This window comes from Odontesthes bonariensis, chromosome 10, assembly GCF_027942865.1.
Source record: "Odontesthes bonariensis isolate fOdoBon6 chromosome 10, fOdoBon6.hap1, whole genome shotgun sequence".
Taxonomy (NCBI): Eukaryota; Metazoa; Chordata; class Actinopteri; order Atheriniformes; family Atherinopsidae; genus Odontesthes; species Odontesthes bonariensis.
Window position 1 is genome coordinate 7,217,982 of NC_134515.1, and position 14,710 is coordinate 7,232,691.

At 40.3% G+C, this 14,710-nt stretch overlaps 1 protein-coding gene across 3 annotated transcripts in view; it reads left to right on the forward strand.

Annotated features, from left to right (window-relative positions):
• Positions 1-5,568, forward strand: part of LOC142390568 (MICOS complex subunit mic25a-like) — an 82,811-nt gene extending 77,243 nt beyond the window's left edge. For 2 of the 3 annotated variants that reach the window (XM_075476104.1, XM_075476106.1), the window contains 2 exons: positions 4,673-4,701; positions 4,936-5,568. In XM_075476104.1, the coding sequence (XP_075332219.1) occupies positions 4,673-4,701; position 4,936 (30 nt within the window). In that variant the 3' untranslated portion in view covers positions 4,937-5,568. The remainder of the gene's footprint in view (positions 1-4,672; positions 4,702-4,935) is intronic. The other variant, XM_075476105.1, reaches the window with a different exon arrangement.
• The last annotated feature ends 9,142 nt before the right edge of the window (positions 5,569-14,710 follow it).

The window sequence follows — 14,710 nt, forward strand, 5'->3', positions numbered from 1 at the left end:
GCTGGGTTCTGCAGAATGGGGAACAGGCAGACTTCTTCTGCTCCTCTGCCTTTCCTGGCTACTTGTTTGTTATTTGTTTTTCTCTTTCTATCTCGTACAGTGATCAGCTTCTGTCCCACTTCTTCTCTCTGCACCCTCTCATTCTGTCTCGGTGATCTGCTGGCCAGAGCCGCATGAAATGAAAATGGGCTTATTGTAAAAGCCCAGGACAAAACCGTTGTACTGTGGTAGAGTGTGATGTTAGCCTCAGCAACTTTTCATACGCAGTGGCAACTTTAAATCAGCAGTGATCTTCAATTAGACCAGCAGGTGGGAAATCCATTGTGTTGTTTGTGGTTGTGTTTTTAAGGTGAAACTTTTTTTTTTATTCATTTTAAAGCAGTAGAAGATTACAGATGGCACAAAACCAACCGAGAGAAGCTGTTGCTTATGACGCCGTTATTATTTATGAGTTTAATATAACCGATGCACAGAGCAAGTTCAAAAAGTGTCCTTGTGCATGTCAGGGTGACACATCTCATTTGGTCATGAAGAAATATTTTGTTCACAATAGAACATAGAAAAAAATTGTTGAAAGTGTCTAGATTGCAGCCCATGATCTTTGGGTCCCCAATCGGCTCCGCATGAAAAGCAGGCATGATTATTTAATCACTGCACGGGCCCATGAATGCTTCTCGAAATCATTGTCTGTGAATACACTTCACCGTGCTGAAACTCCATAATGCAAAGAAGCCACATCTGGGCCAATGCTGATTTAAAGTGGACTCAAGCAAACTGCAGCAATTTTCTGTGGTCAGAGGAATCTCAATTTGAAATCCTTCTTGGAAATCACGGGCGCCACATTTTCCTGACTAAAGGGGAGAGGGGCCATCTGGCTGGTTATCAGCACTGCGTTCCAAAGCCTTCATCTCTGATGGTACGAGGGTGAAAACGGGAAACTGTTCCTCTTCCTTCTCCACAGTTGCCAGACCTTTACAAACTGTTGTCAAACATTGGTCAGCATGGACCTGTCCCAACTTTTTAGAACATTTGCACCTGAAGTGATGATGACTCAAAAGATAGTTACACCTCGTGAAGTCCCACAGTTCATAGTTCTTACACCATAAGGTTATACACTTCATTATTATTTCATTAACAGGTCAGATGTTAGATTTTGGGTCGCTTTGTCTCTGTTATAATGTCGTCTTCCATCATTTTGTTTGCTGCTTTGCGTCTTTATGCAAATCAACTCAAAGATACCCACAAAGGTTACAAGTACAAATATTACCCTTGATCCAGCTTGTTGTTTATTCCTATTTTTTTTCTCAGCATTAGTTTAGAAAACAAATTAGATGATTAATTATGGTATCAAATCTGGCAGACACTTCTACACAAAATACACATTTGTCCCCATAAGCTAAAGGGTAATAAAGGATGTTAGAGCTAAGGAGATCTGGGAAATATCTTAACATTCTCTTCAATTTTGGCAAAACATTAACATTTTAACCTCCAGCACATTTTTACCACAGTGGCTCTTGTGTGTTGAATTTGTCCGCGATAAATACAACAAACCTTTGCAAAGAAAAAGATCTGAAGAGGACTTATGAACTGGAAGAGAATGGGAGGTGAGGCGAGATCAGAACAGTTGAGCAACATTGATCACTGTGCTCTGTAAGTCTCTCTGTGGTTTTAATGGTTTGAGTATCACAGCTGGAGGGAGCTCTGCAGTGTATCGAACGTGTATCAGGCTTTATCTGCACAGACATGATCACGCATACAGAAAGTCTCAGTCTGTCCAGCTACCAGTTACAGGTCAATGCACCACAAGCCTTCGGTCAATTGAGCTCATTGCAACATTCCACATCTTCCACGCTAATCCTCTTGCTACTGTTCAGATCTGAGGCCGAGGCAGGTTGGAAACTAAAGCAAATTTGGAAAAAGTTTGGGTGATTGTGTGATTTTTGGATTAGTACTGCATGAATTATTGATCATAAACCAAAGTGAGATTGACCTGGGATACAATGGAGGCTCAGTATCAGTTAATTTCCTGTAACTTCTAGTTCAGCCATTTTATTGAGTTTAACTGTATATCGCAGTGCATCACGAGCCCAAAATGAATGCAGAGAATGTGAAGTTGACCTTGCACATTGGTTTGTTTAGAGGCCGTACAGTACTATTCCTCTTTTGTATGCAAACATTTTTAATTCTGATTTCAGGATGGGGTTTTTACTGCAGGATCAACCTCTAAAATCACACCTCAGTCCATATCTACTCATCTAATCAAATGCTAAACATCTGTCACCTGCAGGTAAAAAAAAGTAACACATTCCTGTAGAGTATTAGGACTAAAACAATTTTTTATTATCATAAAGTGTCTTATAAAACCAATTGAATGTGAAACTACAAAATAAACACACTACTGAATATATTTTTGGGAAGTATTGTAATTATTTTGATAAATTGGCAAAAAAAAAAAAAACAGAAGGTCATATTTTGCAAGCGATCAGAATTCAGCACAAGACTGGCTGACTGACAAGTAGATTCTGCATTCAGCAGCACAATTCAGTTGATTTTGTCAAGGTCCGCCTACACTCTCCTTTTTTGTCTCCATCTCTCCCCGGAGAAAGGGAAGAGATGGAGACAAACCAGGCTAACCAGGCAACAATAGCAGTAGCCAGGAGTAATGGGGGAGTGAAGGTTTGTTATTTGGTGTCGTTAAAGAACACTTCACAATGCGCATCGTTTATGCCATCAACAATAAAAACAAACCATAACAACATAATGTAATGTGAAGTAATACTGCTTTTTACAGTAATTAATGGTAGTTTTACAACACATTATTGGCTTCTTTTTTTTTTTTTTTGCCTGGGTTTTCCTGTAAATTCAACAGTCAATTCTTTACAGTGATCTACATTTATTCACGTTTCCACGAGGACATCAGTCTGTTAACAGTGTCATTAAGAGCACGTCAGCTGTGCGCAGGGTTAGCTCAGGTTTAGCTCAAAGCTAGTTGCTGAAAGCAACATTAAGCTTTACAGAGCAGCCGGCATGGATTGTAAGTAATACAAGTCCATAATCTCTAGATAGATTTTCTTGGGCTTCATGCTCTGCATCTGATGTTGTTGATTCAGAGGAACAGATTGTCAAAGTGTGACTGTGTGAAAAGAGGTACATACACCTTCACACATCTTACAAAGGCTGCATAAAGGTTTGTGTAAAAGTGTGAATGTGTAACACATTCTGTGGGAGAACATAGTCGAGGCGAAAAACTCACTATATATGTGGAGGTCACACGTCTAAGATGGTACACAAAATTGACAGGCGGAAGAAAAAATACCCTTTATATAGTTGCTTTAAGGCATTCTTTATGGATATATATTTACTTAGGCTATATTTTGATTTACCTTGCACAGGATTACCGTGTTATATTATGGTAATCCATCAGTGCAAGTTGTCTTCTTTGTGCCTGCAAAGGGGAGGGCCGGTGCAACAGGCTGTCTTCCATAGAAAGTAAATAAGTTGTGCTTAAAGGGTCGGTATATTTTTGAACAGCTGTCAGGCCACAAAGACATTGGCATATGGTGGCCAGTGATATACCTTTGTATTATCCTCGTAAGTCTCATGAAAATCAAGGCTGAAGTTTGATCTTATATCTGACTGCATTGCCTTTTTAAAGATGCCTGGTTCTTCATTTGTTACGTTTCTGTATCGCAGCTGTCAGTGTCAACTGTCATGAGTTTTTAAGTTATTCAAAAGTTGCTTCTAAGTTATGTTTGTGGACCTTAACACCCACAGCCAATCAACTGTAAAACACCCACTCTTCTCATATTCTTAGTCAAAGTGTGTTCCGATTATATCACTTCACTGAAACTGTCTCATCTACTTTTTTTTCTTTTCTTGCTCTCTAAAGCGGTAGGAAGAGGTTTCCATGGTGCCACAACTATAGTCAAATCAGCTAGTTATCACCTTGGTTTGGTGAATGATGTATTCCTCCAAATCGTCCTGCCTCTGCCGTATGTCTGTTTAAGTTAGCGCTCAGTCATCAAATCTTTGAGAGCTCTTGCTCCGTTTGATAGAGAATGCTTAATGGTCTGTAAGCTTTTCCAGTATTCTCCTCATTTTTGTTCCCTACTGTGCTTCTCTTACAAATTGAAAGTAAATATTAGGTAGGCAAAAGGATGTTCCCACCTTGTGGTAAGTTGGACTCCAGTATCAGAGTGTACAAGCCATGCATAACTACAAAACTTTGGATTGCAATCGTTTTTTATATATATATATATATATATATATATATATATATATATATACTTACAAAATAGATATTTACCTTTTGTTTTTTAAAGCCTATCCCCAAACGAGAGTGCGCTGGCAGACAAGAAATACCCTTCTTGTTGTAAACCAGTTATTTCAGGTTGTCATCCTCTGTAAATGAGTTTAAATATCAACTAAAAGCTCATATATTCTAAGTGATTTTCTTAAATTAGGTCTACTTTATTATTGTTTTAATGATGATATCTGTGAGGTTTGTTTTCTTATGGTTGAACTGGGTCTTTTTCTTTCTTCATGAACTTGTGAACATTTATTTATGTTTCATGCAGTTTTTTTTCTTAGTACCTCCATCTGTTTTATACAGCAATTTGGTCAACATGTGGTTATAACCTGTTTTTCTTGACTTATTTCTTTTAATGTGCAGCAATCGGAAAGAAAAGAAAAAATGAAATGGTAAGGAGTGGTAATTTTAAGCTGTGTACCTCAGGTCAACAGGTTTCCTCCTCTCCATCACTGAGATAATCCCTACAATTAACAAATCTGACCTTTCAGATGTGTGAAGGTTATGGACGAAAATTGTGCACAGAAAAGAGACAGCCCTTGCACTTAAGAGCATCTCAAAGGTCGGAAGGTGTTGCAGGCTTGCAAGTAGGCTAATTCCTTTTTTTTCTTCTCTTTTTCTCTCAGAACCTGCTGGTCAACCACGGATGAAGCGAGTGAGGAAAAGGGTCAAACCATAACTTGATGAAGACTTTAACTTAGGCACTAAGAGCAGGAATTGCTGTGTTCCTGTTTTAAATAATGAGAGAGTTGATTTGCTGTTAGCATGCCTGGTTTGTAAAACTTTCTTCTTCTTTTTCTCCGCGGCATCATGTGCTGAAAATGCCATATTAGACTGCACTGCGACATTCTGCTGGAAGGCTTTTCAAAAAAGTGTGTGCGTTTGGTTCATGATCTGAGTCGCCGCGCTTTCGATTCAGTCATTTAAAAGGGTCAGGGTAAAGTATTGCTGAGACCTGAGATGTACACATGCGTTCAGGGTCAGTCCTCCATCCGCTGAATGTACGACTCAGTTTTACGTCCAAATCGAATTGGAATAAAAGGAGTTTCATCAGTGTGCTGAATGGGGTGTGTAGGGGCCGTCCTTGTCTTGATTTTTGATTGAAAGAAGAACTGATTAATTTATATTTCTTTTGAGCTTTATGGTTTTGTATTTATTCAGCAACACAGGAGTAAGCTCAAGCAATCCTGACCATGACTCTAGCTTCAATGCAACAAACCTGTGACTGAATATGTGATTTTATTAAACAATTCATATCCTGTGGCAGTCTTGTGTTTCTGTTTTTCCTTTTACAAACTCACCACCAAGTTATGTGTATTTCTTTCTGTCTCTCTCTCACCTTAAAGTACACACATTTTCAAAGAAAAGTCATTAGTTGCATCATTTCTTATAGTACTTCAATGAGCTATGACATCACAAGACAATACAACCTTGGTTATTTAGATGATAAGTTAACTGCACATTCTACTATTTGAGATACTTGTGTTTCTGTTTGGTTCATTTTTTGGGTGGCAGCGAGACATTAAAGTAATACAGAATGGGTGGGTAAAGGCCACAGGCTTGGACTGGAAGCCAGGCCAGCTGCAACAAGGACCGACCTTACCCTCCGTACATGTCGAATACTTCAAACACAAGGGACTAAAGACGTGAACATTCTCTGAACTTATTTACAACTCAAGTCAACAAAAATAGTTTCAACGAAAACCCCTCTGCAACTGTTTCCAGTCATTTAATTGCACATGTTCAGGGTATAAAGTAAAAGTTTTTGGGAGCTTTGAGACCGATGCTCTTTATTTGATTGTTTTCTCAATTTAATTTATATATCTTATCATTTTACAAGGGACTAAAAGTGGGAAATTGATGAAACCTCAGCATTAGAGGAACATGCGCCACACGATGACAACAGCCTGATATCTAATCTATAACTAATCGCATCTGAAAACTGTGGAAAACTTCAAGAGAAATGCCGATTATAACACGTTCTTTTTCAGATCAGTCAGTGTGATTAAACCATCGTACAAGATGATGTGAAACACACATCAGGAAAATAAAGAAAAAGAAGCTGTTTGCCTTATGCATTAACTTGAGGTATGTTACAATCTACTTCACGCAGTATTGATGTTTTCATTTATTGCTCTTATTTCTCTGCTGTGGACGCTTCGTGTTGATGGTCATTTATCAACCATAGTGCATTTCTTTTTCTTTTCTTTCTTTATTGAGATTCTTTATAGATTTCTTCATTGAGGAACTTATTTTTCTACACCAGCCATGCAGAACCCCCCCGTTTGACCCCTTGTTAAAGCTTTTTTTTTTTTTTTGCTTTCCATGCGGATAAAAACAAGCGGATGCGAATGTGCTGTGTTTCTGCATGAAGGTGCACAACAAAGCAAACTGCTGGAGCGGAGGATGACATTGAAGAAATCCTAATGAATTTACTGCAAAAAATAAGATTGTGCACTTTCCTGCTCTGGCTCTGATGGGATTCACACACACACACACACACACACACACACACACACACACACAAACAGGATTTATGCAGAGTGATGAACTTGATCCAGTGTTACTGTTTTTATTTTGAACCCGAATTCCTGCTGGAACAGATTAAAAGTGTTCAACTGATGATGCAGGCACTGTGTAATGTTTAGTGCCATCCACTGTATGTAATTGCATGGTCATTTTTTGACTTAAAGGCGGGGTAGGGGATCTTTTTCTGGAACATTTTTTTACATATTGCTTGAAATACTCTTCACGCCCCCATTGCAACCAATTAATTAAAAGTTTTGACACAAATATGAAAAGTTTTAGTGGCCTCTAGAACGTACAATCTAGGAAAAACAGTATCCAATCATTGTGAACGGACCATTAACGATGATTGGATTCTGATGCCGTCTATCAAACTGCAATCTGCTCCTCCCTCCCCCTCCTTCCCCCTGTGCGCGTACCCTGCTCCGTGAACGAATTACGCGTCCAGAAGCTTGGCAGGAAGCTAAACTAGAGCCAGCTTGGCTAGCACCTAGCATTATTAAACGTATAGTTAGCATAAACTAAATACTAAATACGGCAACGATCGATGCTTGCTGTCAGAACAGCGCTCGTGCACCTTTGTGATCGTGCGCGTTCATGTACTCTAGAGGCGTGCCTTCGGGGGGAAAGTGAAGAAAAGGGTTGGGACTTTTTACCTGTGTATTTTCAAAATGCAGCTTCGCTGGACTCAAAATCCAGGATCTCCTACCCTACCTTTAAACAAAGTTTTTTAAGTGTTGGTTGGAGAAAATTGATAAGAGGGAGCTGCCGCAGAGACTCTTAAATGAGGTGATATACTTCACTTGGCCCTGCTGCTGCTTTTAAAACTGCAATCAGATCCCACATAAAACTAATTAGAAGTTAAAGAGGCTGTCCTCAGAGTTCTGTGACCTTTATTATCAAACCTAATTTTCTGTAACTGCTACTCGTCGCCAAATTCAACCGTAGCTGAAATAATATTTATTAGTAGTGATTTTAAATTGTGATGTGGGCTGCACAGTGGTGCGGTGGTTAGGACTGTCACCTCACAGCAAGAGGGTTTCTGGTTCAATTCCCAGCTGGGGCTTCTCTGTGTGGAGTTTGCATGTTCTCCCCGTGCATGTGTGCCTTCTCTCCAAGTACTCTGGCTTCCACCCGCAGTGTAAAAATATGCATGTTAGGTTAATTGGTGTCTCTAAATTGGCCCCAGGAGAAGAGTGAGTGTGCGTGATCGCTTGTCTCATTTGTCTCTGCGTGTCTCTGTGATGGACTGGCGACGTCTCGCCCAATGACAGCTGAGATAGGCTCCAGCCTGAGTTAGATTGAGCAGGTATAGGAAATGGATAGATGGAATTGTGGTGTGATGATATAAATACAAGTCTGAGAAAAGAGCTTCCTGTGATGTGTCATGTTGTTCACATGATAAAAGGAGCGTGTTCAAAGTTTGCTGTGAGAAATCTTTAGAAACAATCCGTTACATTTCAAAACTGAGTGGAACAGAACTTTCTTGCAATAATTCATGTCAATGCGAAAGAAGATAAGCAACCGATGCCCTTAAACACCGAAGCTCTTCGGAAGTTGTGAGACTTTAGCAAAGTTCAATTTGAAATCAAAAATTCAGTTTAATAAATGTGCTGTGAGTTCTCCACCTCAGACTCCACACAATGAAATGGCAACAATTAGAAAGACTCTGTCCTCAGGCACGAACTTGCAATTTAACGAAAATGTTTTTGAATGAAAAGAAAGGTCGTTTTAACATGGAGTCACCACCTATTTAAATAAAAAAAAGAAGGGCAACGGGGAAAGAAAGCTGTTTGGACTTATTTGTGGCTGCCTTGTGACTTGTAGAGCTGGAGCTGTCTGCTTTGAGCAGCAATGAGATGCACCCAGGTGTGCAATAATGTACTTGATTGTCCTAATGTAACGAGTTGGGTTCAAGTGGCGAAATTTTCTCTGCTCAGGGTAATCCTTCCTGAGTTCTAGCTTGAAAATCTGTAGTGAGGCTCTGGTAATTGGCTCGGAGAGCAGCGTTAGGCTGGCAGTACTCTGCTACAATGCGCCTCGCATACACACACTTTCATTTGGGCACTTGTGGGCAATCTTAATAAAAGAAACGACACGGATGTGGAGGAAGGATGGAGAGAGGGAGGGAGGGTGGGGGATGCGGTCACGCAGATGTTGCTACGGTAACAGTGGTGAGCTGCAAGGCGGCAGGTTAGAAAAGAGAAGCAAAGAAGACGACAGTCAACGCATTCAAATGCGTCCTCGCTCTCTCCCTGTTGATCCTGTGTCATACCCAATTACCACTGCAGCGAGGGGAAGGGGGGGGGGGGGGAGCGAGGGGCTGCAGGAGGCTGCACGGAGAATCCAGAAGAGAAGGAGGAATATTCAGGTGTCGGCGGGAACCTTTCAGAAGAACGCCTCACATGTGTGTGTGTGTGTGTGTGTGTGTGTGTGTGTGTGTGTGTGTGTGTGTGTGTGTTGAGGTCAACACCCACGCCTGTCATTACTTGTTTAACTAGGCGAAGGTTGTGGAAAAAAAATCTCTCCTTATCTGCAGCTTCAAGAGAATCTGTGTAAGGCAGCTGAATATTTCAAGTTCTCTGTGAAATGTGGGAGTCAGAGAAAGCTGCATGAAATATACACACGGCTCAGTATACACTAACTTATTTATCTCTGTGTTATATTTTAACAGTCGTTTCACACTAGTACAGCAATAATAAGTAAGTTTTGTAAGGAGTAAGAAAGTTCAGGAGTGTTTTTGAATCCTCATATTTTCCCCCACTATGCGACAGAAACATACTGATCATGTTTTTTGTTGGATCATATTGTCACGCTATAGATATGTCCATTGTTTTTTTCCTATTGCTCACACTCAGGTTATGAATGTGACCCTGGAACATTGAGTTCAACAGCAAAGTCAGACAGGTGTAGATTTTGTGCATATTTTAGTGATGTCAGTCACAGTTACGCCTCTTTGCATCCCCACTGGTCATGTGATGGCTGTGCATGAGTCAGAAAGTATCAGCCATATGAGTGGTTCTTGGTTTTCTCAGTGGTCCGCACCTGTGAAGGCTTTTATTTTGGGTCACCGCCCCCTTGGGGCTTAAGCTGCCAAGGCTTGTTGCTTTCTCCCCTTGAACTCCTACAAACTTTTAGGGGAAATAGAATGAAAAGGAAATCTTAAAAACCTGGTGTGTCTCAACGAGGGCTGTGCTATGTAACTTTACATCCAGCTAAAGGCTTCATCAGGTTCGGAACAATACGCTATAGCAATAATAATAAACAGTAATGTCCCTCCGTGGTCCAAATTTGAAGGGAAATAAAAGACAACTAAGCAGTTGGAGAAGAGGGAAGGCCTTTAGCTCGATCCTCACATCCTCCTGGTGAGCAAGACTCTGGATCTCTAAATATTTGTAATTCAGTCTTGATCTCAGTAATGCACTTAGTTGGTAAATAATCACTTCTTGTTACCAATGGAAATTCAGAAGGAATGATGGACCACACTGTAGAAACAGATGTTTGTTGTCATAGTTAACATACTGATAAAGTATTTTCCATTTAAATACAACCTTGAATTCCAAATATTACATAACACACACAGTGGTGTACAAACAGGTTTGTGGGGACATAAAGTTGAACCATAAAATGCTCTAATTGTTTTTAATTTTGACACTGTTGTAGGTTTTTTTTATTTATTTATTTATTTTATTTTTTATTTAACTAACCAATCCATCTGTCCACACACGTGCACGCTTCCAAACACGCATGCACAGGCACTTACATACACCAGCCACAAGGGAAATCAATGAGTATTTCTGCTATCTCTATCTCTTCCCTAAATCAGATTATCAGAAACATGGACATCTATTAGCTCAGCACTCCATCTGCTCAGCACTTGCGTCAGTATCTGTGTGTGTGTGTGTGTGTGTGTGTGTGCGTGCGTGCTTTGTAGAGGCCTTCCTGCTTCTCCGATTAAAGACTTCCCCCCTCTAATGCCATTAAAAGGATGAGAAAATGTGTTTGTGGGGATGAGAGAACAGCAGAAAACAGGGCAGGAATAGAACGCTCTGCTTAACCTCAGCCGTCTGACAGAGCAGGCAAACATTCAGCGAGAGAATGATTTAATCCCTCTGTAGTAGCCCGGATTAATCCTTCGATTTATCAGTGCCTTGCTCTTCTCTCTGGGCCTTGCTGTCATTTTCTCCCCCCTGTCATCCCTTTCTTCATCGCCTCTTTCTCCCTCTGTAATGCGTCTGGTACTGAGTGGCTTAATGCTGTTAAATGTGGTGACTTTCCTTTATCTTCCCATTGTCATTATTCTCTCTTAGGGACAAAGGGTTTTCATGGTGAAGCTTCCATACAGTTAAAATGGTTCTGACAGTAGTGTGTGTGTGTGTGTGTGTGTGTGTGTGAGTATTGTGGGTTATCGAAGCTGTGCACCGTGAGTCTGAAAGCCACATTGTACTTTACACCAGATACAACCAATAGCCTCTTAACATCTTCACAATGACAGCGAGAGGTTTTCCACGTTTGTTTTAGTTAAGCTTTGAGCTTTCAGTGGGCTTTTTTTAAGCATGCATACTTCGAAAGTAGCAATAAAAAAGAGAGGAAATTTTGCTTAGCTTTTGAGATATATCAGTTTGGACCAAAGTAGTCAGTTCGAGAGATTATTATCGTGTTTTGAAATTCCACACAAAGATTTTCGAGTTCTGTCATTGAATATTAATTATTACTTATGGTGCAATCAATGGACTACATGTATGTGGTGCTCTTCCAGACTCCCAGGCCCATTTTTATTGTAACCTACAGCACAAATTCTATAGACCAAATGTTCACACACCAATCTGGAGGAATCAAGGATCAACCCAGCAATATTCCAGTTGCTCCTCTGCATCAAAAGGAAGAAGTTCGGGTAATTTAGTCATCTGGTCAGAATTGCTTGTGGACACCTCCCAGGGCAGGGTTTTTGGACATGTCCTACTGGGAGGAGGCTAAGAGGCAGACCCAGGGCTACCTGAAGAGCACAAAAAGCCAATAACCAACATTTGATGAATGTGAATGTTGGATCCTCATCATGCACTGTATTAAAAACAAGCATGTTTGTGTGTGCCAAACCACATACTAAAAATATCAGCGCACTTTCCACGTCATGTCAAAGATACAACAAAGGAGACCCAAACTGTTGAGCAGCAGGTCAAGGCCAAGGTACGTATCTTTCCTCTATCCAGGGGGGCAATTTGTTGTACAGTTTAAATTGCTGTGTTCTATTATCATTCATACTTTTATATCAATTTTACAATGTTTTAATGTCCTTTTTTTAAAAACTTTAATCGGTTTGTACCTCGCTTTTACCTTTTCATCTTTTAAAGCTGCCGTCGGCAACTTTTTTTTAGTCATATTAGCTTGAACTGTCATGGGATTCTGGAAGTAGAATATTAAATAGGCTGTTTAGGAAAAATCCCAAATTCTGTAGCTCCCTCTGAAGCCTGTAATCGTGCTTGCAAAAATCGAGCGCTCCCGGCTGTTTTTAACCAATCAAGTTAGGTTTATTATTTATCTATTATCTGAGCAGAACAGTCACCAACCATGCTGAGCGTGAGTCTGCCCCAGCTTGTGTGCGCGCACACTGGTGTGAACTCACGTGCACAACCTCGTCCACAGAGGGGGAGGGGTTTGGGGGGTGATTTGGAGCTTGGTAGAGGTTGGGGGAGGGACCTGAAAGTTGTATCAGTTTGAATTTTCCCACTTTAGACTCGGAATTTTGAAAACCTGCTGACGCTTGGCGCTATTTTTGCCTCCCTTCATATTAATGCGTCAAGCCACCTAGCGATAGCCGCACCTGTTACAGTGTTTACTGCTCGGAAGCAGGGGACTGCTCGGTCTGCACTTCGGTCTGCACAGTTTACACAGCACGCAGTGATATGAAGGAAGAGAGAAATAGCGCCAAGCGATGTGAGGTCTGACTTTTTCTGGATGAACGATTTTGTGATGCAAATGTATTACTCTTTTGAACGCATATTGTTTTGAGAAGCAAAATGCTTTATTTTCCGGACCCCAGCCAACTAGCCGGACTACTTTCATCAACGCCAAAACTCAGCTGGAACTCGGCTCACAGGATGCAGCGGGGGGTAAGAAAATGTTCTTAAATAATATTGCTAATATGGGATGTCTTACAGCTTCATGTCAAAAGAGGCGAACTATCCCTTTAAGCCCCTTGCAAACATGCACTTCCTTCCATGAATGCTGGTTAGATGTATGAATGCTGCTTTTCTGATCATTATTCATTCTGGTTTCTGTGGTCTGTGATCAACTGTTCAGGGGAATCCAACAGATGACATTACGTAGCCCAAACAAATTTACCCCGTGAGGAAGCTGGACACTTGTGAGATTTGAGAAACAAATTTTGTGATTGTGTGTGAGAACTTTGTTGTTATATTGTACCTAACTTGATTTATTGTCTAATTACAAATATAGCCGATACACGATTATTCTCTCCATTTCTCTCTTAAGTATGTCAGTAATTCATGTCGTAGGTATGCATGAAGCTGTGAGGGACATTCATATAAAAGTGACACGTGAAGGACCCCTGCTGTGTGTTTTCACATTTGTGGCATCTTGGTGAACAAAATACGCTTGACCACACTGTGCAGATTACCTCCAACTGCCGACCGGCATGTGCAATCTCATGTCTGGGCAAGAGGACATACTCCACCCAGGGGGCATTACCATGTAAGTTAATCAATAAGGGAAACCAGAAGCAGCGTGTGCTTTGTGTTTTTTGGTGACGTCATACTGAGCTGGTCTCACTTAAATGGTGATGATCAGTTGGTCTTTAGTTTCTTCAGTCCACGCGGCCATGTTATTGTGAAAAAAGTGTTGTTTGTTTTAGTTCAACTAAACTAACATGTTGAGTTTGGCGTTTGTTTTTCTGTTGTCACAACCAATCGGACTGATCTCTATGACCTCGGACGATAAAAAAGGTCCGAAAAGGGTGACGGTGTCAAGAATGCAAGACTGAGAGGAGTTTAGCAATTCTCCAGACATGCCTGGTGTCTGGTTTTCAGCTCCAACAGATTGATTCAGCTAATATTGTTTCATATCTCATATCTACATCATTTGATTTCTATTGGAAAGTGAACACACCCCGCCCTGAATGTTTAGCTATAACTTGAACGATTTGTGTGACAATTCGCCTTGTAATTGTAATTTAATTAATTAAAAAAAGCCTAAAATATATGGAAATTAAGTGTAAATTAAACCTGAAGTGGTTTGATATTCATATGCAAGGACAAGAGATTACGACACAACTTTAGTCTGTGCAAAAATACTCACATGGGAGTAAAAGGTCAAATATCTAAATAAATCGGTAGTCATGTTCACAATGTGAACAGTTCAAACGTGTATTTCACTTATTTGGGTTCAGGCCCAAAATACATCTGTGATATGTTCAGAGAATATAAAGCCAGCAGAGCTCTTAGATCCAAGGACTCAGGTCAGCTGGTCCAGCCCAGAGTCCAGACTAAACATGGAGAAGCAGCATTTAGCTGTTATGCTGCAAACAAGTGGAACAAACTGCCAGTGGAGATTAAACTTTCACCAAATGTAGACATTTTTAAATCCACGTTAAAGACATTTCTGTTCTCATGTGTCTATGCATGAAATCTGCACGTTATCTTTGAATTTATCTGGACTGTTGCTTGTTTTTAAATTCATTTTAATTAGTCTATTCATTTCTCTTTATATTCTTTTATGTATTTTAATGCTTCTTCCACTCCCTGCTGCAAAGCTTTTATTTTATGTAAAGCACTTTGAATTGTTTTGTACATGAAATGTGCTATACAAATACATTTGACTTTGACTTTAATATGAAAGAATTCAATAAATGATTAAATC